At 49.8% G+C, this 26,489-nt stretch overlaps 1 protein-coding gene across 1 annotated transcript in view; it reads left to right on the top strand.

The window, feature by feature from the left end:
• NDUFS4 (NADH:ubiquinone oxidoreductase subunit S4) overlaps positions 1-23,452 on the top strand; it is a 70,018-nt gene extending 46,566 nt beyond the window's left edge. The window contains exons 3-5 of the mRNA XM_037145121.2: positions 5,530-5,702; positions 7,288-7,361; positions 23,244-23,452. Coding sequence (XP_037001016.1) covers positions 5,530-5,702; positions 7,288-7,361; positions 23,244-23,347 — 351 coding nt within the window. The 3' untranslated portion in view covers positions 23,348-23,452. The remainder of the gene's footprint in view (positions 1-5,529; positions 5,703-7,287; positions 7,362-23,243) is intronic.
• Positions 23,453-26,489: the final 3,037 nt, after the last annotated feature.

Below are 26,489 nucleotides of genomic sequence, written 5' to 3'. Positions count from 1 at the left end.
ATATAATAAGGGCTTGGTGATGATGACCTTCTTGAATTTGGTCTTATCTGAGAAGCACTTTATCTGTCCTTCCATTCTAAATGAAAGTTTTGCTGGATAGATCAATCTTGGTTGTAGGTCTTTGGATTTCATGACTTGGAATACCTCTTTCCAGCCCCTTCTTGCCTGTAGGGTCTCTTTTGAGAAATCTGCTGACAGTCTGATGGGAACTCCTTTGTAGGTGACTGTCCCCTTATCTCTTGCTGCTTCTAGAATTCTCTTCCTTCATTTTAATCTTGGCTAATGTAATGATGATGTGCCTTGGTCTGTTTCTTCTTGGGTCCAACTTCTTTGGGACTCTCTGAGCTTCCTGGATTTCCTGGAAGTCTAGTTCCTTTGCCAGATTGGGGAAGTTCTCCTTTATTATTTGTTCACATAAGTTTTCCACTGGTAGCTGTTCCTTTCCCCCTTCTGGTACCCCTATAATTTGAATGTTGGAGCGTTTAAAGATGTCCTGGAAGTTCCTAAGCCTCTCCTCATTTTTTTGAATTCTTGTTTCTTCATCCTTTTCTGTTTGTTCCTTTTTTTCCTCCTTCTGGTCCACTCCTTTGATTTGAGTCCCAGTTTCCTTTCTATTACTATGGGTTTCCTGTGTATTTCCCTTCATTTTAATTACTTTAGCCTTCATATGTTCCTCTAATTTGTGACTAAAATCAACCAGTTCTGTGAGCATATTGATCACCAGTGTTTTGAACTGTGCATCTGATAGGTTGGCTATCTCTTGGTCGCTTAGCTGAGTTCCTTATGCTTTGTGGATATCAACTGTTCATAGGTTGTATCGTTGGTGAATATCTTTTTCCATTTAGTAGGGGGTTCTTTTGTCTGTTTTGCTGTACAAAAACTTTTTAGTTTCCTGTAGTCTCATTTGTTTTTTTTTTTTTTGTTTTTTACTTCACTAGAGAAGATATATTTAAAAAAAAACATTACTAAGAGTGATGTCAGAAAGTTTACTTCCTGTTTTTTCTAAAGAGGTTTATGGTTTTGTCTTACATAAATGTCTTTAATCCATTTTCAGTTTATTCTTGTGTATGGGGTAAGAAAGTGATCCATTTTCATTTGTTTGCATGTGTCTGTCCAGTTTTCCCAACACCACGTATTGAAAAGACTCTTACCCCATCGTGTGCTCCTGTCTCCTTGGTCATAATTAACTGACCAGGTGGGTGTGGGCTTATTTCTGGGCTCTCTGTTTTGTGCCTTGGTCCGCGTGCCCGTTTTCATGCCGGTGCGGTTTCTATTACGATGGCCTTGTTTGTAGTGGAGCTTGATCCAAGGCAGTGTGGCACCTCCGGCTTTGCTCTTTCTCAAGATTGCTTTGGCCGTTTGGGGTCTTTCGTGGTTTCACATGAACTTTCGGGTGACTTGTTGTAGTTCTGTGAAAAATGCCGTCAGTATTTTTATAGGGGTCATATTAAATCTGCATTTGCGTCGGTTAGTACCCAGACACTGGAACCGTGCGAACCCTTCCCGTCCGTGAGCACAGGATGTGCTTCCACGCACTTGCGTCCTCTTCAGTCGTTTTCCTTGGTGTCTTAGTTTTTCGAGGTCTTTGCCCTCTTGGTTACATTTATCCACAGGTATTTTTATTGTATTTTTTGATGCAGTTATTTTGATGGTTTTCTTAACTTCCCTTTTTTTATAGCTTGTTGTAGGAGTATCAAATGTAACCAATTTCTGAGTGTCAGTTTGTATCCTGCTACTTTATTTATTAGTTCTAATGGTTTTTGGTGGATTGTTAGGGTTCTCTGTGTAGAGTAACATGTCATTTGCAAATTATGGCAGTTTTTACTTCATCCTTTCCAATCTAAATGACTATTTCTTTTCCTTGTCTGATTGCTGTGGTTAGGACTTCTTATGTTGAATAAGAGAGGTGAAAGCAGATACCCTTGTTTTTCTTCTCATAAAGAAAAAGCTCTCAGCTTTTCACTGTTAAGGATGATGTTACTGAGAAAGCTGGTATTCATGCCGCCTATTGCTACCAGACCCAAGAAGCAGAGACAGGGAGTGAATCTTTATGGACACTTTATTCAGATGCCGGTGACCTGAGAAGACTACGGGTTTGTACCCTCCCAGACCCTCTTACGCTCCATTTCAAACGGCCTTTTTATGAAGAGAACAAAGTGTAGGCAAAGGTCAGTCAGATAGAAGGCTGCACCATTGTGTCATCTGTTGATCTTGGTTCTTTATCTGTGTCCTGGGCCCTGGGTGTTATCTGTGTCCTGGGAGCACAATGGCTCAGATTCCATCTCCAGGGCCTGCAGTCCCTCCCAGGCACGAAGGTGGACCTGCCTGCGGGCTCCTGGAGCCCTGGTGGGGCACACCTTCCATTCCTGGAACAATAGCTTTTTACAGGCGTTGATTAGTAAACTTATTGACTGTTACCTAAAACTAAAACTTTCCAGCTCTTTGAGTCCCACCCCACATCATCATCTGGGGGTTTGTCATGTGTGGCCTTTAGTGCGTTGAGGTCTGTTCCTCTGTTCCCACTTCCATGAGTGTTCATCAAAAATGGATGTTCGACTGTGTCAAATGCTTTTTTTTTTGCATCTATCGATACAATCATATGATTTTTATACTTACTTTTGTTTATGTGGTATATCACATTAATTGATTTGTAGATGTTGTACCAACCTTGTATCCCAGGAATAAATCCCACTTGATACTGGTGTATGATCTTTTTAATAAAGTATTGCTGAATTGGGTTAGCAAATATGTTGCTGAATTTTTGTGTCCATGTTCATCAGAGACATCGTCCTGTAACTTTCTTTTTTTTGTAGTGTCCTTGCCTGGTTTGGATATGAGGGAGAGAGCTGGGCTCATAAACTGGGTTTTGGAGCCTTCCCTGTCTTGACTCTTTTGGCATTTCTGGAGGATAGTAGTAATTACTCTTTGAATGTTGGTAAAAATTCACCCATGAAGTCATCTCTTTGGTCCAGGGCTTTTGTTTATTGGAAGTTTCTGATAACTGTTCAATTTTATTAGTAATTATTGGTTTGTCTGGACTTTATGTTAGATCCCGATTCAGCTTTGAAAGATTGTGTGTTTTTAGGAATTGACCCATTTCTTCCAGGTTGTCTCATTTGTTGGCATTTAATTGTTCATAATATTTCCCGATAATGCTTTTATTTCTGTGGAGTCCGTTGTCTTCTCTCCTCTTTCAGTTCTGACTGTATTTTGGTGGGGAGCTTCTCTTTTTTTCCGGATTAGTTGGCTAAAGGTTTATCTATTTGGTTTTCTTCCCCTTCATTTCATTGGCCTTTTCTATTGTTTTTTTGGACTCTATTTTGTTTATTTCTGGTGTTGGGGGGCTGTGTGTATGTCTGACCCTTTGGCAGGAGAGTGGCATAAGCTGGCCCCTGAGGCCTGCTGAGCCCTCCCAGTGGGTGGTGTTTGTGGAGCTGGCTGGGTGGGCCACGGGGCGTGTTGGATCCGTAGACTCCTGGGAGGGGCTCTGGGACAGACCAAGGTCATCCACTTTTGGGGCTGGCTTGGAGTTGCCTGGTGGGATGGACAAAGTGATCTGCAGTTGAATTGAGCTTGTGCTGGGTTTGGAAGTGTCATGCTGCGAACTGATGCCAGGTGCCACTGTGCCAGACTTGGGCACCACCGTGTGAGCTCAGGCCACCCCACTCCTGGGCTGGGTCTGTGGCCTCTTAGTTGAAACTATGTTTCAGGCCAACAGTGGCCACAGCTTATCCCAGGCTTGAGACAACCTGATGGGAATTACAGTGCAGGTTCGGACTGGCCGCTGCTGCTGCAGAACTTGGGGTAGCTTAGCAAGAGGCATAAGGCACTCTGAGCAGGCCACTGCCTGTGGACCTGTGAGAGATTTTAGGAAATTCAGCTGTGGGAGCCACTAGGAGAGGTTCAGCTGGAGTTGGGTGGGGTCTCCGGCAATCTTGGTGGAGGAAGGACTAAAAGGGAACAGTGGGGCCTGCAGGCACTTTAGTCCTGGAAGGAACTGTCCCAACCCTTTCTCCTCCAGCCCTGGCCTTTGGCTTGTCAGTTTAGTTCCTGCCTGTATGTCCTTGGAGCCCAAAGTGAGCCCTCGAGCCTGTGCCCTTTAGAACCTCGGGCCCTTTAGAACCGATGCCACCCAGCTCTCCAGCAGCCCCGTCTCACTCAGGCGCAGGCCCTGCCGCTCTCCACAGCCAGCCCTGGGCGGGGTTCCACTCCTGGCCCCTCTGCTCCTCCCGGGGATTCTGCAGCCAGGGCCCTCCTCTGAGTTTTCGATGTGGGGCCTGCCTGTGCGGCGTCTCCGCCCTTCGTTACGGGACTTCTCTGCTGCCTGTCCTCGGGTGGCTCTCCGTGCGGGCTCTGTGACGTAGCTGTGGTTTCCGTGTGCCTGTGTGCAGGGTTTACCTTGTCCAACACACTGACTGAAGTCCTAACCGGGTATTTAAAATTTGTATCAGTAAGCGCACCTTGATTTTAAACCTTCATCATAATCATTCTTACAAAGAGTGGTGTGGTTAGCTCTAATGTGATTTTTGATAGACTAAAGTGTTTAACCATTACTAAATGGTGACTTAAAGTCGGAATTACTTTATTTTTTTGTGTCCTCTCTACTACTGTAATTTGATCAACATATCTAATCTGGGGCATCAAAATTGTATGCATTCATCCGTTGAGCATTTGATGCTAGAATGAATTATAAAAAAAAAAGAGAGAGCCAAGCAGGTTTTTGCAAAATCATACAACTTTTTTGGCTTGTTTTTTGCAAGTAGATTTGATATATCATTTTCTTTTTAGCAGGTTTCACCAAAGGGAGATAAACTAGAATACTAATTAAAATTGTGAATTGATTTTTTTATTAAGATTTTAAAAAAGATTTTATTTATTTATCTTTAGAGGGGAAGGAGAGGGGGAGAGAAACATCAATGTATGGTTGCCTCCAGTGCGTCCCCTGCTGGGAACTGGCCTGCAGGGAACCTGCCTGCAACCCAAGCATGTGCCCTGACTGGGAATCGAACCGCGATCCTCTGGTTCACAGGCCCCTGCTCAATCCACTGAGCTACACCAGCCAGGGCTGAAAATTGTGAATTGATTTTAATTGTTTGCACAAAGGTTGAGTCCTTCCTCTGAACAGAACACTTGTTGTATTCAGTTTGATACAGAAATCTTTGGTAGTTTTTTTTTTAATTTGGTCCCTTTTTTAATATCCTTTGCATTTTTTCTGTACTGACCAGTTAGTTGTACCTGCTCATGAAATAAGAATCTGTTGACTATGGGCTCTTGTACCAGCAAAGTCTTCAGAAATCACCTGAACATTTTCATGAGCCTTTCCCACTGCACCCTAACATCTCTCCCCACCTCAGGATACAGTTTGCAAACAAAAGCAGCAGTTTTTACTGTAGAATAGCAGAGTAGTGAGATGAGCCAGAGAGCACTGAACAAAGCTCCGTTTACAAGTGAGCAGAGGTGCTTGAACGCAGAAGGCAGCGTCAGGGCGCGTGTGGGCTGCTGGAAATGCATCTGCTCGTCTTTCCGCAGGACATCACTACTCTGACCGGTGTTCCCGACGAGCACATCAAAACGCGCAAAGTCAGGATCTTTGTCCCCGCTCGCAACAACATGCAGTCTGGCGTGAACAACACCAAGAAGTGGAAGATGGAGTTCGACACCCGGGAGCGCTGGGAGAACCCTCTGATGGGCTGGGCGTCCACGTGAGTGTCCTCCCCACCCCTCCGTGTAGGTTTTCCTCTTGTACACGCTGATTCTGGACCGCCTTCGTGTGCAGTGTGCCCTAGGACAGCACTTCTGTGTAGGTGTCACTGTCCTAAGACAGCACATGGTTACATAGGACGTGTGTACTCAGCTGTGTGTGTGGCCAGCAGAACAAACCGAAGTAGCAGCAGTGGTTTTCTGCGTACCAGGAGCGGATAGAAACGACTGACATCGCGCTAGTGTGACATCGACACGTGAGCGCGCTCCGTGCTGTGTGTGGACGTGTATAAGTAGTAACACTTTCACTCACTTTTAAATTAAAGCAAAACTTTGTTACCAGTGTGTGTTTGTAAGGGGAGGAGATGAAGCAGTAGCTGTTTCAAGGGGACATAAAAGCTTCTGGGACTTGTGATGAACAAATGTGGAGCGAGAGGGAACGAAGTGGCCGCAGTGGACCCGTGACCTCGGTCCGCCTGGCAGGGCGGGGCCCCGCGGTGAGTCGCAGGCCTGCCTCCAGGCAGACGGCAGGAGACAGCCCACCAGCTGGAAAATCGTCGTTCTTTTTGAGACTCTTCAGATGTTATATGTGTCCAGTCTTCAGTTGAAGACAGTTATCAGCTTCAGCTGTCTTACTTTAGAATAAAGTGTTACACTTAGACCATTTTTTCCTGTTGAAAAAATTTTTTCTTCTTGATTCATTCATTGCGCTATTTACTGATAGCATTTGGTTAGTTTTCAATGGGGGTTATGCATAATTCTAAAATCAAGATTCTGTACATATCTTTTGGTGAACATGACTTGTTAATATGCCATTAAACCCCCTGAAATGTTAGTTACCAGTTATTCAGAGCTTTTTATATGAAGAAGTAGCAATAAGCTATTAATTCTCTATTCCTTGTGCGTATCTAGTTGACAGCAGTGTCAAAATTATGAGTTTTGCTCTAACAGACAGTTAAATGAGGGACAGAGTGGCGGGGGTGTATTTTATGTGGGACAAATGGGAAAAGGGGACAGGACCTTAGATTTCAGACGGGAAAATGGACAGTTTACAGGTGACTGAGGACAGTGAAACAGGCATGGCAGGCAGATCCCTGCCAGGTGACCTGGAGACAGCGGGGGGGGGGGGGGGCGGAGGATGCAGCCCGCAGGCCACTCCGGGGCCCTCCTGGCCACCGTACCCGGGTGAACTGGGCTGACACACAAGTCCACGGTTTCCTCCCAGGAGCAGACTCCTCCCAGACTCCCGGGGCGGGAAGGGAAGAGGGCCAGAGCTTCCTTCTGTCTTTTGTTTCGTAACGACCAACTTAAAATCACTGAGCCAGAGGCAGGGGCTTGGGGGTGGCACAGCTTTTTGTCCCTTTCGGGACGTACAGGCCACATTTATAGGAATGTACGGTTAGCAATCTCATATCCAAGCAGTTAACAGTTTTAAAGAGTTTATTTGAAATAAAATCCTTCATCAGTAGTGTACTTATTTGATATTCTAGCAACTGTTTATTTTCTAAACATTTTACTTTATTTTAAATATTGATTGTGTTTTTGGCCAAAACTTAATGTGAAGTCGTGGAAAATTGTCTCTTACAGGGCGGACCCCTTGTCCAACCTGGTTCTGACCTTCAGCACTAAAGAGGCTGCGGCGGCCTTCGCAGAGAAAAACGGTACGTTTGCTCTGTTTCTGTCTGGCTCTGGTGAGTAAGATGAAGACACGATTTTATGCTCTGAACCTTAATCAAAACCACGGGATATAGAATTTGACTTGAAAGAAATTTTCAGTGTATCTAATCCAGTGGTTTTAAGAATTTTACAGCATAGAACACCCCCTTCCAAGGAGCAAAATCTGAGATGGGATGCCCAGGTCCCACGGGGAAGCCCAGCTGCTCTGGTGGGAGGTAGGGGCAGTGAACAAAACTGCTTTCCCGTCTCCTGCCCTCCTTACGGTCCCTCTGCGAGACCTCTCACGTTTGGTTTAAACTCTGGCTGAGCCTTCCAGTTTCGACACCTCTTTACTATTGTCTGCCTTTGAACCGAGACCCCGCGTCCATCCCACCTAATAGCTCTTCAGCTGCCGCAGCCCTGTCGGCAGTGCCCCGCTCTGCACACTCATCTCTGATGGTGCCCCTTTCTCTCACACTGGTTACAACCCCAGTGTAGTCTCAGTGCACAGTGTGGCAGGGTCTGGGGGGGCGCACAGCAGCGTCCCAGCCTCCATGTCCACTCACCACTCACTCAGAGCCCCTTCTGGCCCCGCAGGCTCCGTCCAGGGTGGGTCCCTGCGTTTCTCACAGCGGAGTCTCACCGCACCCTTCGTGTGTGAGGAGGGGGCTCAGACACACAGGCACCGCTGCGTTACAGCCGCCTGCGGCGTTCAGCACAGCGATGTGCCGGGCGGGGCTGCAGCCTGGGCGCTGCAGGCCGTGCCTGTCTGGGCTGTGCCTGTCTGGGTCTGTGTAAGTGCCCCTCTGGTGTCCGCACAGAGAGCACGTCACCTAATGACACACTTCTCAGGAAGGGTCCCCGTCGTCAAGTGGCGTGTGACTGTACTGGTTCATGTTGATCTTGCTATCGAGAAAGTGCAAGATGTCTTTTTTTCTCATTTTCTGTTATTAAGCTCTGCAGCACAGCATGAAAAGAGGTTTTGCAGTTAGACTGATCTGAATTCTAATCCTGATTATAATTTTGTATTAATTTTATAGTGAACTGAATTGTTTTTTTCATTGTTGAAATAACAACCGTGATAGACACTCGGTAACTATTTCTGTTGTTTGTGTCTAAGATTTAAATGCACTGCTGTGCATTGGTGCCTAATGCATTCTGTTACTCTAGTTGGTCAAACAGAACTTGAATCCAGTCTAGTTATCTGTCTGAATGAGATAATATCTATGTATTCTGTTACTATAAGGCGATATATAAACATAGAAGATCATCAGTGCCAGCCAACCTGTCTGACACGTAGGTGTGACAACACTGCAGATGTCGTCCACATCTCCGCCCCAAGGTCACACTGCGCAGCAGCCTGTGACCAGGGTCTGAGGCCGGGGGGCCTCACCATCAGGACCTCACCTGTGCACAGGAGGGGTGTTGGGGGGGAGGCAGTTAAGAGGAAAGCATGCAGCACACAGTTAAGTGGCTAGATAATAGAACATGAACGTATGGTAGTCGGCATCTAACAACTTTCAAAAATTTACACAAGTGTAATTCCTATTCCCACCTTCTTGGCAGTTTTCACATTTCTTTTTTTTAAATATTTATTTATTTATTTATGTTTAGAGGGGAAGGAGAGAGGGAGAGAAACATCAATGTATGGTTGCCTCTAGTGCGTCCCCTGCTGGGAACTGGCCTGCAGGGAACTGGCTTGCAACCCAGGCATATGCCCTGACTGGGAGTTGAACCGCAATCCTCTTGTTCGCAGACCTGCGCTCAATCCACTGAGCTACACCAGCCAGGGCTCACATTTCTTAATTGCATAATTGTTCTCAAAAGTGTTCACAGTCTTTAAAATATTATTTTGACTTAAAATTAACATTGCTCCCTTTAAACTGTTGTTGGGGAGGAAAATTTTTTTGTCTTCCTTTCTAGTTCTGATAATACAATTACTTAAGAAAGATTAACAGCAGAAAACCAAATTCAGATGTACACAGAGGGCCGTGTAAGAATATGAGACGCAGGGACGGGCCGCAGGTGGAGGCTCCTGCGCCACCCGAGCAAGGGCTGGGACGGGGCCTGGGGCTCCAGCGGGGGCAGGGGACTCACAGGACCCTCGGAGCAGGCGTCTGTTCTGCCACACGGGCAGGTCACTCACCTACCAGTTCTTTCCAGTACCCGCTCCGTTTCAGGGCTGGCTGCCCAGCTGGAGTCCGCGAGGTGGTGAAGGCGGAGGGAAAAGGTGTTCTCTCTCCGCGGGGCCTGACTGCCAGCCGTGCGGTGCTCTGCGCACGTGCCAGGGTGGTGTGTGTGGGGTCCGTGTCTTGCTCTCTTTGCTGTGATGTGCCTCATCAAAACCAGTTCCATTGGCGTCTTCCATATTTGCAGCCTACCGCTTGCTGTGTCTGGCACCTCAGAAAGTGTTATTTGCGGTCTGGGACGTGAGTGTAGTGGCAGGAACCCTGACTGAGCCGTGGAGTCCCCGGGTGGTGTCGCTCTGCATGGTCACGAGGGCGCGCGACTGCGGCGGCCAGTGTGAATCGCGGGTGTGGACTCGCCACTGCTGCTCGTGAGGTCGGGTGCTTTTCCAGTCTGCCTCCTGTCCCCCGGGAAAGAACGTGGAGGAGCATCGTTGCACGCAGTAGACGGCGTAGCTCGAAAACCACAGCAGTGAAGCTCCAGGCTAACAGCGGACCAGAGTTTTAACATACCAGGCGGCAGCAGGAGCCGTGTCTGTCTCCACTGCTTTGTCCCCAGTGCTTAGCACAGAACTTGTATAATGGATACTCGGTGTCCGGTCAAATTGCTTTCTGAAACGCATTTCCCCACTCAGGAATCCGAGGCCACTCTAGCCTCCTGGGAGAGTCCTCAGTGACCACGCCGCCGTGGCCCATTCTCGTACTTGTGCCCTGCTGGGTTTGTTGGACATCCAGCCTTACGCGTCTTTCAGCAGACACGGTCTGTTTCTGTAGCTACTGTGGTGGGAAGTCACAATACCAGTGAGTGGGACAGAGTCACGGGGCGGAGGGGGTTCAGAATCGCCCACCGCGCTCTCTGCTGTAATGGTGGGGGCAGACCCGTGGCACTGTCCTCCCCGCACACGCCATGCCACGCCACACCACGTCGAGGTGCCGGCGCTGGCACATGTCGGGTGAACCAGTGCCCGGTAAGGTGGGGCACGAGGAAGGAATGGTTCGGAAGCGCTGGTGTGTGGCGACTGTTGGACTAAGAGGCCGGTACCTGGGCTTCTCCTGCCATTGCCGTCCACTCACAGGGAGCGGGAGCAGGTCTCGAGTCACTGTGCGCAGCCTTTGGAACGGGCGTGGGCTGGGGCAGCGCCCGGGGCCACCTCACTCACCCCAGCTTTCTCTGCTGCAGAGCCCGGGCCGCCCTTGCCAGCTGCTCCCACAGGGGGAGGTGGGTTAGTGTTGAGGTGGACGGTTCTGCGTGGACAGTGACACTTGGGAAAGGTTATCCGTTTGCGAGCAGTGAGTGTTGCCTTTCACAGCGTCTAGAAACAGGAGATCAGGGTAAAGCTGCCACCACGCACGCAGTTTGTTAAAACCTGCCTTTTATTCCCTTTTTAGTTTTCTTGTTTCCCTTACTTTTAAATGGTTAAAAAAATAAAAAAGGTCAGGACCATCACATCCCATGATACAAAAGTTTGTATTGTAGAGAATCAAGGTAATGGGGAACAGGCTTCCAGAGCCAGTTGCTCTCCAGCGAACATTCCTAACTATATTTCAGAGTCAGGTGATGACCACAAAAACTACCACTGAGAAACACTAAATTATGAGCCAGGCACTGTGCTGAGTATGTTCCCTCTAATTTAACTCTCAGTACAACCATATGAAGCAGGAGCGGTCATCCCTGTTTTATAGTTCAGAGAACTGAGGTCTCACAGTTGTTAAGTAACATTAACTACCAAGGTCACGTACCTTTAAGTGGGTGAGCGGGTGTTACTTGAACACAGACAATAGGAGAATTAAATTGTTGCAACAGAGACCCCAGTCTAAAAACATTTTTCTATTTGGTTATTTACAGAAAATATTTACTGACCCCTGGACTGAAATGTTATACATACTGCCTGAATACTAAGAACTTTCCGTCTGTGACATTTTTATAAATCCAAAAATACTCTTTATTCACACATCTTGAAGGGGCTGTGCTCCGTAGACAGCCCCGACTGACAGTTAAGCATTCTTTACAACGTGGGCAGTAACTCTGCACTGAAGCGCTGCTGGCTTCATCCTCACTCTGCCCGAGTCTGCACCCCTCTGTCTGCGGTCCCCTTCTCATCCTCACCCCAGCCTGGCCTCCAGCTCAGGCTTCCAGTACGTTTAAGACGCCAGCTCCTCCTGATCCTTTTTGCCACCTCTTCCCCACAGTGGACCTGTGCTCTCTCCGTTTTAACACCCACAGTAATCTGTTCCTTGCTTGCTGCTCGTCTGGTTTGGTTTTGTACTTGGTGTTCACCAAGGCGGATGTTGAGCACCCCGTCAGGTGCCGGCTGGGCCCTGGGGGTCTGCGGTTAACAAGGCCCAGTCCCGCGACGCAGCTGGGGTCTCTCGCTCCCCGTCAGCACCCACCAGGGAAGACGCCCAGCCCGGGCATCTCTGTCTTCCAGCGAGTGAGTTTGCACGGTGCCCTCGGTGACGTCCTGGACTGTTCTCCCGGTTGTTTAAGATCTGGTACACGTCACCTTGCTTTGGCTACTTGTTCTGTCTTTTGGAAGAACTGTTAATTCCCTCTAATTAGATATCTGAAGAAAGACAATTACAGGAGAATGATTAGTGGTTTCTTATATTTTAGCCTGTTCATAAAATACATCCACCAAGTTTTTGTGTTAAATTAATTTGTACCATATCCTGAATTTATGAAGGCTTAGCACCCTGAAGGTGTCTCAGCGTACTTGAGCATTTAATAACTTGAGCGTTGTTTCCAAGCCATATGTTGTTTCAAACTCTTTCATAAGTAACCCAGGAGACCAAAGTCAGTCGCCTAGCCCCTGACTGATAGGGCCAGGTTTCCAGACCCCGAGTGCCTGTGTCCGCCGTGCTGCTGGGTCTGCACCGTCCGGCACGGCAGCCCCGGTGGCGGGGCAGCTTGCGGAGGTGTCTGGTTTGACTCGGGATGTGCTGTGACCGTAAAATGCCAGATTTCAAAGATGGCAGTAAAAAGCATTCAAGACATCTAGTGATTTTCATGTTGATTACATCTTGAAATGATAATATTTTAGATATATATTGGGTTAGGAAAAATGTTAAAATGAATTTTGCCTGTTTCCTTTTAGTCCTTTTTCAGTGCGGCTGCGGGGACAGCCCGCCCTGTGTGTGTGGAGCACTTGCGCTTCCGTCGGGCAGCTCCCTGGAGTGCTGAGCAGTGCACAAAACGACATCCCGCGTGTTCTGTTTCATTGTGACACTCTGGTCACTGTAAACATAGGACAACCTGTCCAACTTAGGGAACGGCAGCGTTAAACTGAAGAAGCAGACCTGGCCTTCAGGCAACTGTCACTGAGTACGGCTCAGAGGCTCAGAGTGGAAACTCGCGTTGCGAACGGCAAGGACATCAAAGAGCGGAAGGAGACTCGCCCATATTATACCACACAACCCCATTCATCACCTGTTTTCCATTTCTCCCCCAAATAAGCAGGTCCATCATTTTGTGTAAGAATGCCCTCATCTCTGCTCCTCTTGATACTGCCGATGCCTCCAGCTTACCCCCGCTTCCGACCCTCCTGCTGCGGTCTCCCTCGCCGGACCTGGCTCTGGGGAAGGCCGGTTCTGGGAGCCCGGCAGTGGGGGGGAAGGACAGAGCGCCCTCCACGGCCCCACTTCCCACTCGCCCCCCCCACCCCCACACAGAAAATAGAGGTGCTCCTGTGTCTCCTGGCTGGAACCCGGCCCTAACCCCGAAGGTCTCCCCGTGGCCCTGGCATACTGTCCTGAGAAACTCTCTGAGGGCACCGCTTTTCTCTGGTTACAAAGGAAGGGTATCTGGAGTCCCCTCTGAAATGCAGATGAGTCTGACTCTCGTCCTTTGTGTGCTGAAAAGACCCACCTTCCTCAGTGGGTGGCTTTGTCTGCTTCTCCGAGAAGGGCTCAGGCGGGAGGAGAGGAGGCTTCCGTCTGAGAGGGGGGGTGGAAGGCAGTCGCAGAAAAGGTCAGTGGCGCCGCGGAGACCCACTGCCATTTCCATGCCGATGGGCTTGCGGGGCCTCCCCGCTGGGGGCCTCCCCGCTGGGTGACGGTCCTCGGGGGTGCTGGTTCACCCCTGCCCCCGGGGTTTTTCTCATTGTTGCCAGCTATAAAAACTCTTTGAAATTCTCAAAATAGAGCGTTTCTTTCAAGAACAGAAGGGCAGAGGATAGGCTGTGGGACCGCGGTCTGCTCCTGGAGGGTCTGCGGGGAGGGAGGCCACTGCTGTGCGGCCAGTAACCAGTGGCCCCAGGCGGGAGCCGAGCGCCGGGCCTGGGCCCGGAAACGTGTAACGGGGAGCGGGCGGCAGCAGACGGCAGCGAGGTCCGACTCACAGCTGACTCGAACTTTCTGACGAGGGAGCTCCACTTCACAGCCACGGATCTGTTAAGAGACACTTTTAAACAAGAGTCGTGACCCTCATACAGATATCAAATGTGTTAAAGAATTTATTCTACTCCTGTTATCAAGGGACAGGTAGATGGTATTACCACTTCAAAGGGAAAGTCACAGCAGCAGAAACTCTGCGAGAAGGGAGCCCACGTGAGGCAGGGTTGGGGCCGAGAGGGCGGGCGGTGGGGTCGCCCCCAGCGGACATGGGGCAGGGTGTGCGTGTCTGTCGGCCACGCGCAGTTTAAAAGTTAGGGAGGCCCCGAGAAAACCGAGCTGGAATCTGAGGACCAGTAAGGACGCACTGTAGGTGGTGACAGGTTTTCCACCAAAACGCGGTTTGTTTCCATGTCCTGCCCACTTTTTGATTTAAAAAGTCTCCAAAATTGATGATGCCAAAACGAGATGGGGCTACCGTTTGGCCTGGTGATTTACATGGGTTAATCCTCAAGCCGCGTGGCAAGACTGTTAATTTGCCACTGTACTTTGTCACCTCAAAATGGGTCAGGCCAAAAGAATTACTGCAGGCTGGTTAGCTCGAAGAAACACTGGCCGGGGGAGAAGCGCTGCCCGCCCAGTAGAAGTGGCCCTTCATAAAGACATTCCCACGGCACCTGGGCCTGGACAGGGGCAGCATCTTGTCCCCAGAAACTGCTGTCGGTGCAGAAGGCACAGATTTAAACCTGTGCCGCAACCGCGCCCTGGTGTCCGGGGCCCCTCTGGCTCCCCCCAGAACAGACCCCCCAGCACCCCAGCCTCTTCTTTGCTCATCTGAAGCTGTTTTTGCCTGTTAACTTGTCTCGTGGCCATTTACCTGTCAGACCAGGCAGGGGACCCAAGGAGAGGGAGAATTTGACCCTCCCCCCACACACCACCGGAGGGAGGGGAAAGGATTTCCGTTCTGTCATTGCAGGTTCTTTGCTGAGACTCCCCCTAACACAGACAGTAACGTGGGGAAACAGACAGACGTTTGATGGCATGTGTGCCTCCCATTTACATAAAGAGACTTGGGGAATCCGAGTGACCCCCAAAGTGGCCCAGCCTCCCCTCGAAGGCTTGCCTCCAGCCAGACACAGAGGGAGGCGGAGGTGGGAGCGGGTTTCTGGAGGCGGACTTGAGTCCCGGCCTCTGCAGTGACACGGGTCTCTGGAGGCCGAGTCCTCCTCTTCCGTCCGATTCAGAGCAGGAGACCAACGCAGCTGTCTCTCTCGAAAGGGCGGCTTTCGCTCCGTGTTCAGAGAGTTTTCTGTATTTACTGTGTCTTAAAAGTAAGCAGTACAAGGCGTTCTTATGCCAAAGGGGCATCTTTTGGGGTGACATTCTGCTCCCTTTTAGCACATAAGTTTTCTTACATTTGCTCAGATGAAAATTTTCATAAGGAATCTCAAATTGTTCTTTTCAAAGCTTCTTGAGACTAGGAAACCATACCAGTAATTTGCCAGCAGATTTTTCCTGTGGTACATATTAATTTGGGCAAATTCCTTCCATCTTAAGGTCCCCAAATACACTGAGGCCCTCAGAATATTCTCAGGTTCCTTACCACCTTTGGGAACTGTGTGAGCCCTGAACCGGGACACTAGGACTTTGTAAGCATTGGCTGTGTGAGGTCAACTCGAGTTCCTTAAACGTGTCTGGTCCTGTCTCATTAGGCGAGCATCATTCTCACGCAATTCCAGTGAAGGCTTTGCTTGCGTAACCACTGTTTCCAGTTAATGTCCTAAACAGGCGGCATACTGTCGTTCATCTTGTACAAATAACTGTAAGTGTGAACTTGAGAATCCTCAACAAGAGGTCCTGAGTTCTGTGGCTGTCGTGCAGGGAGAGTACGGCATCCTTTACAAATGGTGCAGACTTTGGTTTATGAAGCAAAGTCTACTAAATTGTAATGACTTACAGATACCCCAAGAAGAAACATAAAGGACTTTCTCATACGTCCAGAAAATAGAACATTAAAGCAATATCAAAACTATTACAAACGAGAACTACAGTTATCTCTCATCACCCTTCATTTCTATGTCATTAATTCTCGCCTCACTGGACATCTTCGTGTGCTTCTCAGCCAGAGTTCTGAACCCTGCCCGGTCCCCGGGCCTGAGAAGCCTGTCCCAGAAGTCCTTCCCGAGGTCCTCCTTCTCGGGCCTTCGGGGCCCTTCCTGCTGAGACAAAGAGCCTTCTGGCCTGCCGCTGCCTGCGGAGCTCTCAGGGGAGCCTCGGGGGAGGAGAAAATCTGTGCGTGTGTGATAAGATGTGCGATGCCCGTGTGAACATGGATGATCGATTTCAGAACTGCAGTACATGGGTTCCTGATGAGAACAATGCCAGTTAGAAGTCATTCCAAAAATGTTATAGACACAGTATCTATAAACAGTCGTTTAAACCTATTTTCAAAGAAAACAGTGAATGTTCACTAACTTATAAAATGGAGGAACATCATTTTTACAGAGGGTGGCATCATAATCTTGACATATTGAGATACAACGTAATGATCTTGAGACAGAATACACCCTGAATGTGCCGAACGTACAGTATGAACACTCCAGATGTCTATGAGGGACACCAGGAGAAGAGGTTACCTCGGTGTGGAGCGGGCCCTGAACACCTGTGTGTTAATGAACCTCCACGTCCTTGCCCTAGTCAGACGGGCAGGTGTCTGTGGGGATCGCTCAGGGAGCGGGGTCTGCCTCGCTCTGGGCATGTACCTGGAGAAATGACGACCAGGTTGGACAGACGTGCGCTCCCTGGTGTTCAGGGAGCGTGTTTGTAACAGCCAAGACATGGAAGTGCCATGGTTTCTTAGTGTGGCCATTAAGAAACTCAGTAGATGAGTGTGTGATACGCATACACTGTGGAATATTACGCAGCAGTAAAAGATGAAATCTTGCCATTTGAGACAACGTGGATGGACCTAGAGGATATTATGCTAAGTGAAATAAGTCAGAGAAAGACAGTGGTCTATTTCACTTAAATGTGGAATCTTAAAAACAAACAGACAAACAAAAACCAACTCATGGAGGCCAGAGGGATGGCTGCCAGCAGGCAGGCGTCCTGCGGGTGGGTAAAAAAAGGAGAGTGTAGTCAGCAGTATTGTGATAGGTTTGCACAGTGATAGATGATCACTGAAATGAGTGGGTGGTCACAGTGTAGGGTTTCCAAGTTTTAAATCACAACATTGCACACCTGAAACTAATGTAACCAATATAGTATTATATACTAACTATGCTTAAAATAAACAAACAGAGATAAAGCTCCATCACTAGGTATTTGTTCCCGATTGACACGTACTGGCCCAGAAGACAAGACCCAGACGAGAGGAGTAAAGGCGAGACTGGTGTCTCGTCTCGGGCAGAGCAGCATCAGGGCTCTGACGCACACCGTGGCCCGGCCAGGTGTGTCGCAGGTAGAGACAAACTGCTCTGGGGGTGGGGTGGCAAGAGGGCGGCGACCAGACAGGACAGAATGCGTGCATCTGCCTGTTGGACTCGGCCCCTGCTGGTCGTGGCAGTTGTGTTCTGCGAAGGCGCCACACCCGCTAAAGGGCGGCGGACGTGGTGCCCCCGGGAGATGCGGGCTCAGCTTCCTGCGGGCCTCTGGCCCACGCTCGTCTTCACGAGGGTTTCTGTCTACACGTGCACTGTTGACTCGTGCCCGAGCAAGGTGCCCTCTGGCATTCGGGGAGTTGGGTCCAAGTTTAAACGGCAGCGTCACCACCAAGGAGCACAGAAGGAAAGAATGTGCCTGTAAGTAGATCGTGGAAAGGACACTCGTTTACAGCACAAGAGGTGAAGCCAGAAGGCAGGGCATTGCTCTTACGCTGGGAACATGTGCGGGCTGGGTGACAGGTGTCGCTGCACCGAATGTGTTGTGAACGCCCATGGAAGCGCTGTGGATGTTGGGCTCACACACACGTGTCAGCGAGCCTGTGAGTTCACAGGTACTGACTGTGAACAGTGAGCATCGCCAGCACCTACCCCTGACAGGCAGGCGCAGGTGACTCCCAGGTGGTGCACAGGGCTCAGGCCGACGTCCGCCCGCCGTGGACCCGCACAGTTCTCTGCGGGAGCCCTGGCTTCCCCCCCCCCCAGTCCCCCTCCGCCGCCGCCCCAGTCTCAGGCCTGGGGAGCATTCAGCTCGCCTGCCAGGGCCCCTCAGGGCAGAGGTGGATTCCGAGATTCACCACTGGAACTGGGAAGTGACCTCCCGTAGAGGTCATTGTCTCCACGGGGCGTCGTGAGGTTCTCTGCGCTCTGTGGGTTCAACAGGGCTCTGGGAGTCCCGGCGTGCGCACCACACCCAGACCAGGGTCTGAGCGTGATTTTTGGACATCCACACTGTTGCGCAGACTTTTCTATAAAAAACGTGTCTTGAATTTCTAGTAACTGAGTTTCAAATATACTTGTGGAACACAAACCAGTTTGTTTTGTGTCGGATTCTGAGCGACGTGGTTCCGACGCCGCTTTGGGTGTATTTGAATCATACTCACAGCAGGTGAGTGTGGGGAGACCAGACTGAAGGTGGGGCTGCCTGTGCCGCCGCAGGCGGGGCTCTTCGGGGGGGCTGCAGCTGTGGCCTGATGGGGGCTGCTCCTCTCAGGTGTCTCAGGCCTGCCATTATCCCCTTACGTGCTAGCGTAAATCATTTCATGCAGTTTCCGTAGGAAGAATCGCCTTGCCAGTGTATCCAAAATGTCCTCCATTTCATCTTCTAGAAGAGGACCAAGGTACTTTTACGTTGTTCTGAAACCCCCACTCTTCCCACCCCAAAGATCAGATACCTGGGAGTCTCAAAGCAGAGAGACTTGTGAAGTGAACTTCCCGAAAAGCTCCCTCCCCCTTTAACCTGCGTCTTTAGTTGACGCTCGTCTCACCCGGGCAGCGGTGGGTACATCGCCTGGCGAGGAGCCCTCCAGCCCCACAAGCACCGGCACGCGTGGCCCCGTCCGCAGCGGCTGCCAGCCCTGCCCGTCCAGGCCACGCAGGTGGGCAGCAGGCAACAGTCATGGCACGGCCAGGGCCGGGGTCGGGTTGCCAGAGGAGAGGCCTGGGAGTGGGTAAAGCCCTGACCAGTGTCTCTTTGTCCTTGCGTTACTGGGCCAAGTAGAAAACGGTTCTGTGAGTTAAAATAAATGGAATTGATTTTCTTTTTCTGTCTCACACGTGGAATTCACAAGTTAATTGTTGTGGTCTGGTTTGTTCAGAGGTTTTATGTTTTGTTTATTGGTTTTGGTGGCATTTGAAAAGAATACAGCAAGCGTTCTTGCAGAAAGTAGAATGTCCCAGCTACAGTGGGGAGACTACAAAATAAATGGGCATATTTCTGGGGGGAGAATGGAGCATAGCATTGTACAGATCTCATTTTAAGTGTACCAGAGGTTTTACCGTAAGCATGCTGCTTTGATAACAAGGGCAGTTGAAAAGAAGTTCTCGTAGAAATTTAAACATTTCACGAAGATCCACTTTTAAATTTCTGCATGGTATTGCTTGCCAGTCACATCATGCTCTTTCTTTTCACGAACAAGTTCAGGTGGGAATTGGGGAGGATGAGTCCAGTCCAGGTCGTGTGCCCCGCTCGGTACACGTGTGTAAGGTCCCTTCGGGTGCTGGTGTCCAGCAGCCAGTGCGGTTTGTCCCACTCGCCAAGGTGCGCTCCTGCTCCGGAAGCCTTTGTGCTGCGCACTGTGACAGAAGCAGTTTGGGAGGGAGCGGGACTAGTGCCCGCACTTGTTCACGCAGGCACATGGGAGAACGAGGTGCGGAAAGGCGCTCGGGTGCTGAACCGGGTCAGAAGAGAGACAGCGGTTACTACGACGTCAGCCCTGCGCGGTGGGCACATTTCCTGAGTGGGGGCAGCAAACCCAAAGGGGGTGCACTGGACTGGGACCGCCTTTGTCTCTGCTGTGACTGTCATCACGCGTCCCCGTGCCCGCCTCTGCTTCAGCGGCTTGTGTGGCCTTGGGAACACTGTTGTTTTCACAGGAAAGTGCGAGGGAAGAACACCGCCCACCTGGCGGTCACGGTGGCCGTGGCGAGCTGTGCCTAGAGGTGGGTGCTGGTGGCAGGCGCAGGTCTCCCCGTGTCTGTCTGTCTGGTGGTTCGTGCAGGGGGCTCTGCCCGCCCTGTCCAGGCTCCGTCATGACACTCTGTTCACCGTCATTTCCACCGTCATGGCAGCCGAGGCCTGGCCCCCATGTGCCTGGGAGCCAGCACGCCCCCTGGGCAGCAGGGGCCCAGCCTGTGGTTCTGCCTGCACAAAGCCTCTCCCTCCCAGGGACCCTGGGGGCTTTTCCGACTCACGCACAGACCCGGGACTGGAGCTGGGCCGTGTCCTGACACAGGAGCACCAGTGTCCCCTCCCCAGTGCGGCAGGGAGCCAGGTCATCGGAGTGGAAGAGCAGTGACCAGGTGTGTGTAGGCGCTGCCCCGGCTGCGTTCCAGCAGGTGGCTTCCTCAGCCCCGTTCCCCGCAGCAGAGCCTGCGTGCTCTGCCCTGCGTGTGGCAGGGACGGCCCGGGAGGCGTGGGGCCACCTACCGGCATGGTCGTTGGGCAGACGCAGCGTCTGCGCAGAAACCTCTGCCCCTTTCTCCCCAGCCGGTGGGCGATGGGTGGGAGCACTTACAAACGTGAAGGGGAACAAAGTTGCGAAGTCACAGAGATGGAAAGGAATGGGTGGCATGGATAAAAATGGCCATTACAGGACGTTTTTGTAGAAGTGGTTTTATTTATGAGGCGGTTAAGTGGGTAGCTTTAAAGTCAGCCTGGTTAAAATCCTGGCATTGCCACTTAGTAGCCAGGTGGCTGTGGGCTGCTTATCTTCTCTACGCTTTGTTTTCTCATAATTAAATATAAAATTGGTGTCACATAATGCCTACCTCATAAGCCATAGGACTTGTGAACTGAATTTTCAAACTCAGTAACAGTACATTTAAGGCACTTGGGACAGAGAACATGGGGCACAGAACAGCAGGCCTTCCTGCCGCAAGGCCCAAGTACCCGACGTCATTGCCTGCGAGTCCTGGGCCCAGACTCTGGGACCCGGTCTCTGCCCTCTCGCTGCAGCTGCAGGTCCTTGCTCCCGTGTGACCTCGGGCAGGCTGCCTGCTCGCAGTGCTTGCTCCTCGGTGCACGTGGGCATGTGAGGCACACGTTTAATCGTTGGTGTCACTACACTGGCATCTGTGTGGTGCATCCCCTTACTGATTTCTCCGCCTCTGCTGCCTGGAAGTTTGAGGATGTTTTGTTTCATTCACTGCTGTACCCCTGATGTCTGAACAGTCCCTGAGTGGGCAGTCAGTACCATTTACTAAATGAATGGTAAACACTCATTCAGTGTTGTTATTGTTTACCTACTTTGTTGGAGTGAGTATTTCTGACAGTTACCATCGTCATTTGTTGATTAATGAAGGAAGTACCTGAGAAGTTCATAATGTTAAAGTTCCTTCAATATCATGCCCAGCTCTCAGTAGTAATTTGCTTATTAGAACGCCTTCCTGTTTTTAGTGACCAGGCCAAATTATACCTAACTAGATCAGAGCACTACAAATTCAAAATTACGGGTTCCAGTGTGATAGAACTTTTATTTACACTAATGTCACATGGAAGGTGCAAGTAAGTTACACATCGAATTTGAGGGGGAAGCGTGGGCTGACACCTGTCCAGTGCCTGCTGTGTGCCACTGGGGACGGGGTCGTGAGGGCGCAGCCTCGCCGTCAGGCTGCGGGGGGGCCCAGCTTCTGCCCCTTCCCAGCTGAGTCCCAGCCCTCTGTGCCTCAGTTTCCTCAGACGGACAAAGGTTTCAGAAAAGCGCCTTTCTCGTGTGGCTCGATGACGTACCGAGGGTCAGGTGCTCTCTGAGCACCTGGCAGGCAGTAGCTTGTTTAATCCCCACGACAGTCTGTGGAGTGGGCACGTGCAGGTGCCCTTCGGTCAGGTTTTGAAGTGCGGTAGCCACGTGCCAGGCTGCCCCGCAGAGAGCCAGAGCTTCACGGTGTCCTCGGTGCAGCGTCCGCGGGTGGGGGCGCTCAGAGCGCCCTCTTCTCTGCAGGGAGGGCCGTGTTAGCCGAGTGGGTCGGGTCAGGGTTTCCTCTCCTGGGTTCTGGTGTGTCATTGGCTTTTCCGCTGCTTCGCGTCCTCGTGGTGAGCAGAGAGGTGTGCCAGCAGCGGGGTCAGGCGTTCATCACCGGCCATGCGTCACCGCCCCTTGCTGCATGGCGCAGTCGGCAGCAGGGGCTGTGTCCTCCGATGGCCCGAGTTCCCGAGGCTGCGCCTCTGGGCCGTGTGGTGATTCCAGGGGCACGAGACACCGGGAAGCATGAGGCTCAGGACGCTGCCCGAGGTCGGAGGCGTCCTCAGCGAGGCTGCGCAGCACTTGTTCTGGACGTTTTGGACACGGGGTCGTGGCTCAGCCCTGGACCGGCCGTGTCAAGATGAGTTGTGTGAGGACGTCCTGAGAGCCAGTGTGATGAGTCGCAGGGACGGTAGTGGGTCTTGGGAGGAAAAGCGAAAGGTGCGGGGGTCCACCTTGTGTGGACTGGGAAAGGAGGAGGGGCTTGGTGGTCCGTGAGGAGGAGGGCGTGCCTCAGCCCGCTGTGAGGGTCCACGCTGTGGACGGCGCTTCCCCAGCCTCCACGCACAGCAGTCTCCCGCGTCAGCCGTCGGGTGCGGGCACCCAGGCTCCTGCCCGCGTGTCTGACCCAGTGGGCCTTTGGTTGGGCACCAGTGTGCACTGTCAGGTACCTCCATGGGATTCTGCTGCAGACGGCCTTGCGGCAAATGTTGAGAAGCGTTCTGAGTTTCACCAGTAGCCTGTCAAAGCCCAGGGGGCTGCGTGGAGTGACCCCCCGTTGTCTGTTCCAACTCTGTGACTTACCCAGATGAGCCTGTGCATGTTTGTGTGGTCGCTTTGAGTGAGCTCCAAGCTGTCGCAAGGCACCTGCGTTCAGAAACAGCGAGGGGGGTTTCCGTGGTCAGAGCTCCTCGAGGCAGCTGTTGCAGACGTCACATCGTGAACCAGAGCGAGGAGCGGAGGTTTTCTTATCTCACCACCGCTAATTGAACAAAGAATATTGACAGGGAGCAGTCGAGTGACGGGTTACCCCTTTAGGACATGGGAAATCATCTCCAGGCAATGTTTTGAACCTGCTTATCACCCAGAATATTAAGGGAAGGGATTACTAAGTAAGTGTTTCTATTTCAGATGTGTTGACATGCCCTGATGATAAATGGACGCGAGATTTATGGACGTGAGCCTCTGCTCGCTGGGTTCTCAGGCGTACTCTTTAATTCTCTTCCTGTAAGTTTGTGTTTGTTTTCTAGGATGGAGCTATGACATTGAGGAGAGGAAGGTTCCGAAGCCCAAGTCCAAGTCTTATGGCGCAAACTTCTCTTGGAACAAAAGAACAAGAGTATCCACAAAATAGACTGGCACCAACTCGATCTCTGGGAATCAAGTCAGCTGTGCTGTATTTATAGTTCACGTACAATACATCTCTTCGTCTCCTAATAAATCTGACCTTTCAACTGCAGGTACATTTTTGTGGTGGTTATTTTAAGTGTGTTTTGATGTCTCAGTTGAACATGTTACAATTTCTTACAGAGAGAGATCATCTGAGGTATGACATTTCTGGGAAATGGCAGTATTTAAAATCTATTAAAAAAGGGAGACTTCCACCAAGATGGAGGCATAGGTGGAAACACTGCGTCCGCACACAACCAAATCTAAAAACCATAAAGTATTGACAACAATAAATGCAACCAAACCACACAGAAAATCGACAATAGAGTCCGAAAACAACAAAATGCTCAGCTAAACCGGTAAGAGGGGCGAAGCCAGCAGTGGAGCAGGTTGGCCAAAAAGATCCCCGACCAGGGTGGTGAGCGAGCAGCCGATCTTAGGTGCGGGCTAGCTACAGGGGGACACATGCACGGCTGGCTGTCTGCAGTCGGTCGAGCATTTGTGTGCAGATAAACCAGTGAAGAGGCGAGCATTGAGACCGCATGGCGCAGGGTGGCAGGCTCGCACATTTCCGCTCAGATAAACAGTCCGGGGCCAGCGGTGGGACGGACTGGGCGAGCGGAGAGGACCTCCATTGTCCCTCTCTGACCCTGCCCCCACATACAGCATCACAAACCAGCGACCTGGGTGGCCCTGCCCTGGTAAATAACTAAGGCTCCGTTCCTCATACGTAATAGGCACAAACAGATAAAAACATGGCTCAAGAACAACTCAGAGCCCCAGAGACAATAAATCTCAGTGATGAAGAAATAGCCAAACTTTCAGATGCATAGTTCAAAACACTGGTGATCAGGATCCTCACAGAACTGGTTGATTTTAGTCACAAATTAGAGGAACATATGAAGGCTAAACTAATTGAAATGAATGGAAGTGCGCAGGAAATCAATAGTAATGGAAAGGAGACTGGGACTCAAATCAAGGGAGTAGACCAGAAGGAAAGAAAAAATGACCAAACAGAAAAGAATGAAGAAACAAGAATTCAAAAAAAATGAGGAGAGGCTTAGGAACCTTCAGGACATCTTTAAACGTTCCAACATCCGAATTATAGGGGCACCAGAAGGGGAAGAGGAACAGCAACAAGTGGAAAACTTATTTGAACAACTAATAAAGGAGAACTTCCCCCTTCTGGCAAAAAGGAAATAGACTTCCAGGAAATCCAGGAAGCTCAGAGAGTCCCAAAGAAGTTGGACCCAAGAAGAAACATACCAAGGCACATCATCATTACATTAGCCAAGATTAAAATGAAGGAGAGAATTCTAGAAGCAGCAAGAGCTAAGGGGACAGTCACCTACAAAGGAGTTCCCATCAGACTGTCAGCAGATTTCTCAAAAGAGACCTTCCAGGCAAGAAGGGACTGGAAAGAGGTATTCCAAGTCATGAAAACCAAAGACCTACAACCAAGATTGCTCTATCCAGCAAAGTTTTCATTTAGAATGGAAGGACAGATAAAGTGCTTCTCAGATAAGACCAAATTCAAGGAGTTCATCATCACCAAGCCCTTATTATATGAAATATTAAAGGGACTTACCTAAGAAAAAGAAGATAAAGATGAACAGTGAAAGGACAGCAAACTCACAGTTATCAACAACCACACCTAAAACAAAAGCAAACTAAGAGGACAGCTAGATCAGGAGCAGAACCATAGAAATGAAGATCACATGGAGGATTAGCAACAGAGGAGAAGGAGAAGGGGGGAGAAGGTACAGAAAATAAGTAGCATAGACAGTAGATAGAAAATAGGGGGGAGGGTAAGAATAGTAGGGGAAATACAGAATCTAAAGAACTTGAGACACGTGTTCATGAACTAAAGGGGGGAATGGTGGGGGAGGGGTGTGCAGGGTGGAGGGGAACGGGGGGAATAGAACAAATGGCATAATAAATAAAAAATCAACAAAAAATAATAAAAATAATTTTTTAAGTGAAAAGAAAAAAACTATTAAAAAATAATGCAGCTGCAGCTCTGAAATTGTGTACTTTTTATAGCCATTCTCAAGTTCATTAACTACCAGCTACCATTATTAAAACTCTGTCTTAGAAACTTTTTTGTTTTATCATGGGTAGAGAAATTTATACTTACATTGCAATCTGATAAACCTAAACCCAAATCTCATTGGGGTTCTCTTCTTTAATTAGAACTTTATATTCTCTAAGCTACTTTGAGCCTGAAACAATCTACAGTAGATTAAAAAAAAAGGAATCCAGGCACAAAATGAAGAGTCATCAACATACAAGAGAATAAGGACAGAGAAAAACTACAAAAATAACCAAAGACCAATGAACAAAATGGCAATAATCTACATGCCTATCAATAATTACTTTGGACTGAATGCTCCAATGAAAAGACATAGAGCGGCTGAGTGAATAAATAAAAAGACCTGCAGCTAGGCCGCCTGGGAGAAGGTCACTTCAGATCGAAAGATACACACTGACTAGAAAGTTAAAGGGATGGAAACTGAAGTAAAGCTGGGCCGGCAGTACTTACATCCGACAAGACAGGCCTGAACACAGTGGCAATGACAAGAGGCAAAGAAGGGCATGTTGTAACTGTAAAAGCGTCAGTGTGTCAAGAAGGCAACTCTTGTGACCATCTCTGCACCCAGCATAGGAGCACCTGAGTGTGTGGAGCAAACCGTGACTGGCGTAAAGCAAGAGACCAACGGCAACGCAGTGGCCGAAGGGGCTCTCGCACCACGTCGACATCGGCAGGCAAGTCATCCAGGCAAAGTCAGTGAGGAGACAGCGGCCTCAAACGACACCTTCGACTGGGCGACTTATTTTTCTCAAGTGCGCATGGAACTCCAAGAGGAGAAGAGACAGCCGACTCCACAGAAATAAAAGAATGATCAGGAAATACTACGGACAGTTAAATGCCAACAAATGGGACGTCCAGGAAGAGATCAGTCAATTCCTAGAAACATAGACTCTTCCAAAGCTGAATCAGGACCAAAGTCCGAACAGACCAATAATTACTAATAAAATCAAAACAGTAATCATAACTTCCAACAAACAAAAGCCCTGGACCAGATAGATGGGTTCACACTTGAATT

The sequence above is a fragment of the Artibeus jamaicensis genome, unplaced genomic scaffold (assembly GCF_021234435.1).
Source record: "Artibeus jamaicensis isolate MK-2021 breed Jamaican fruit bat unplaced genomic scaffold, CSHL_Jam_final scaffold_369, whole genome shotgun sequence".
In the NCBI taxonomy this organism is placed as follows: domain Eukaryota; kingdom Metazoa; phylum Chordata; class Mammalia; order Chiroptera; family Phyllostomidae; genus Artibeus; species Artibeus jamaicensis.
Note: the sequence above shows the minus strand (reverse complement) of the source record. Positions and strands in the feature narration are given on the sequence as shown.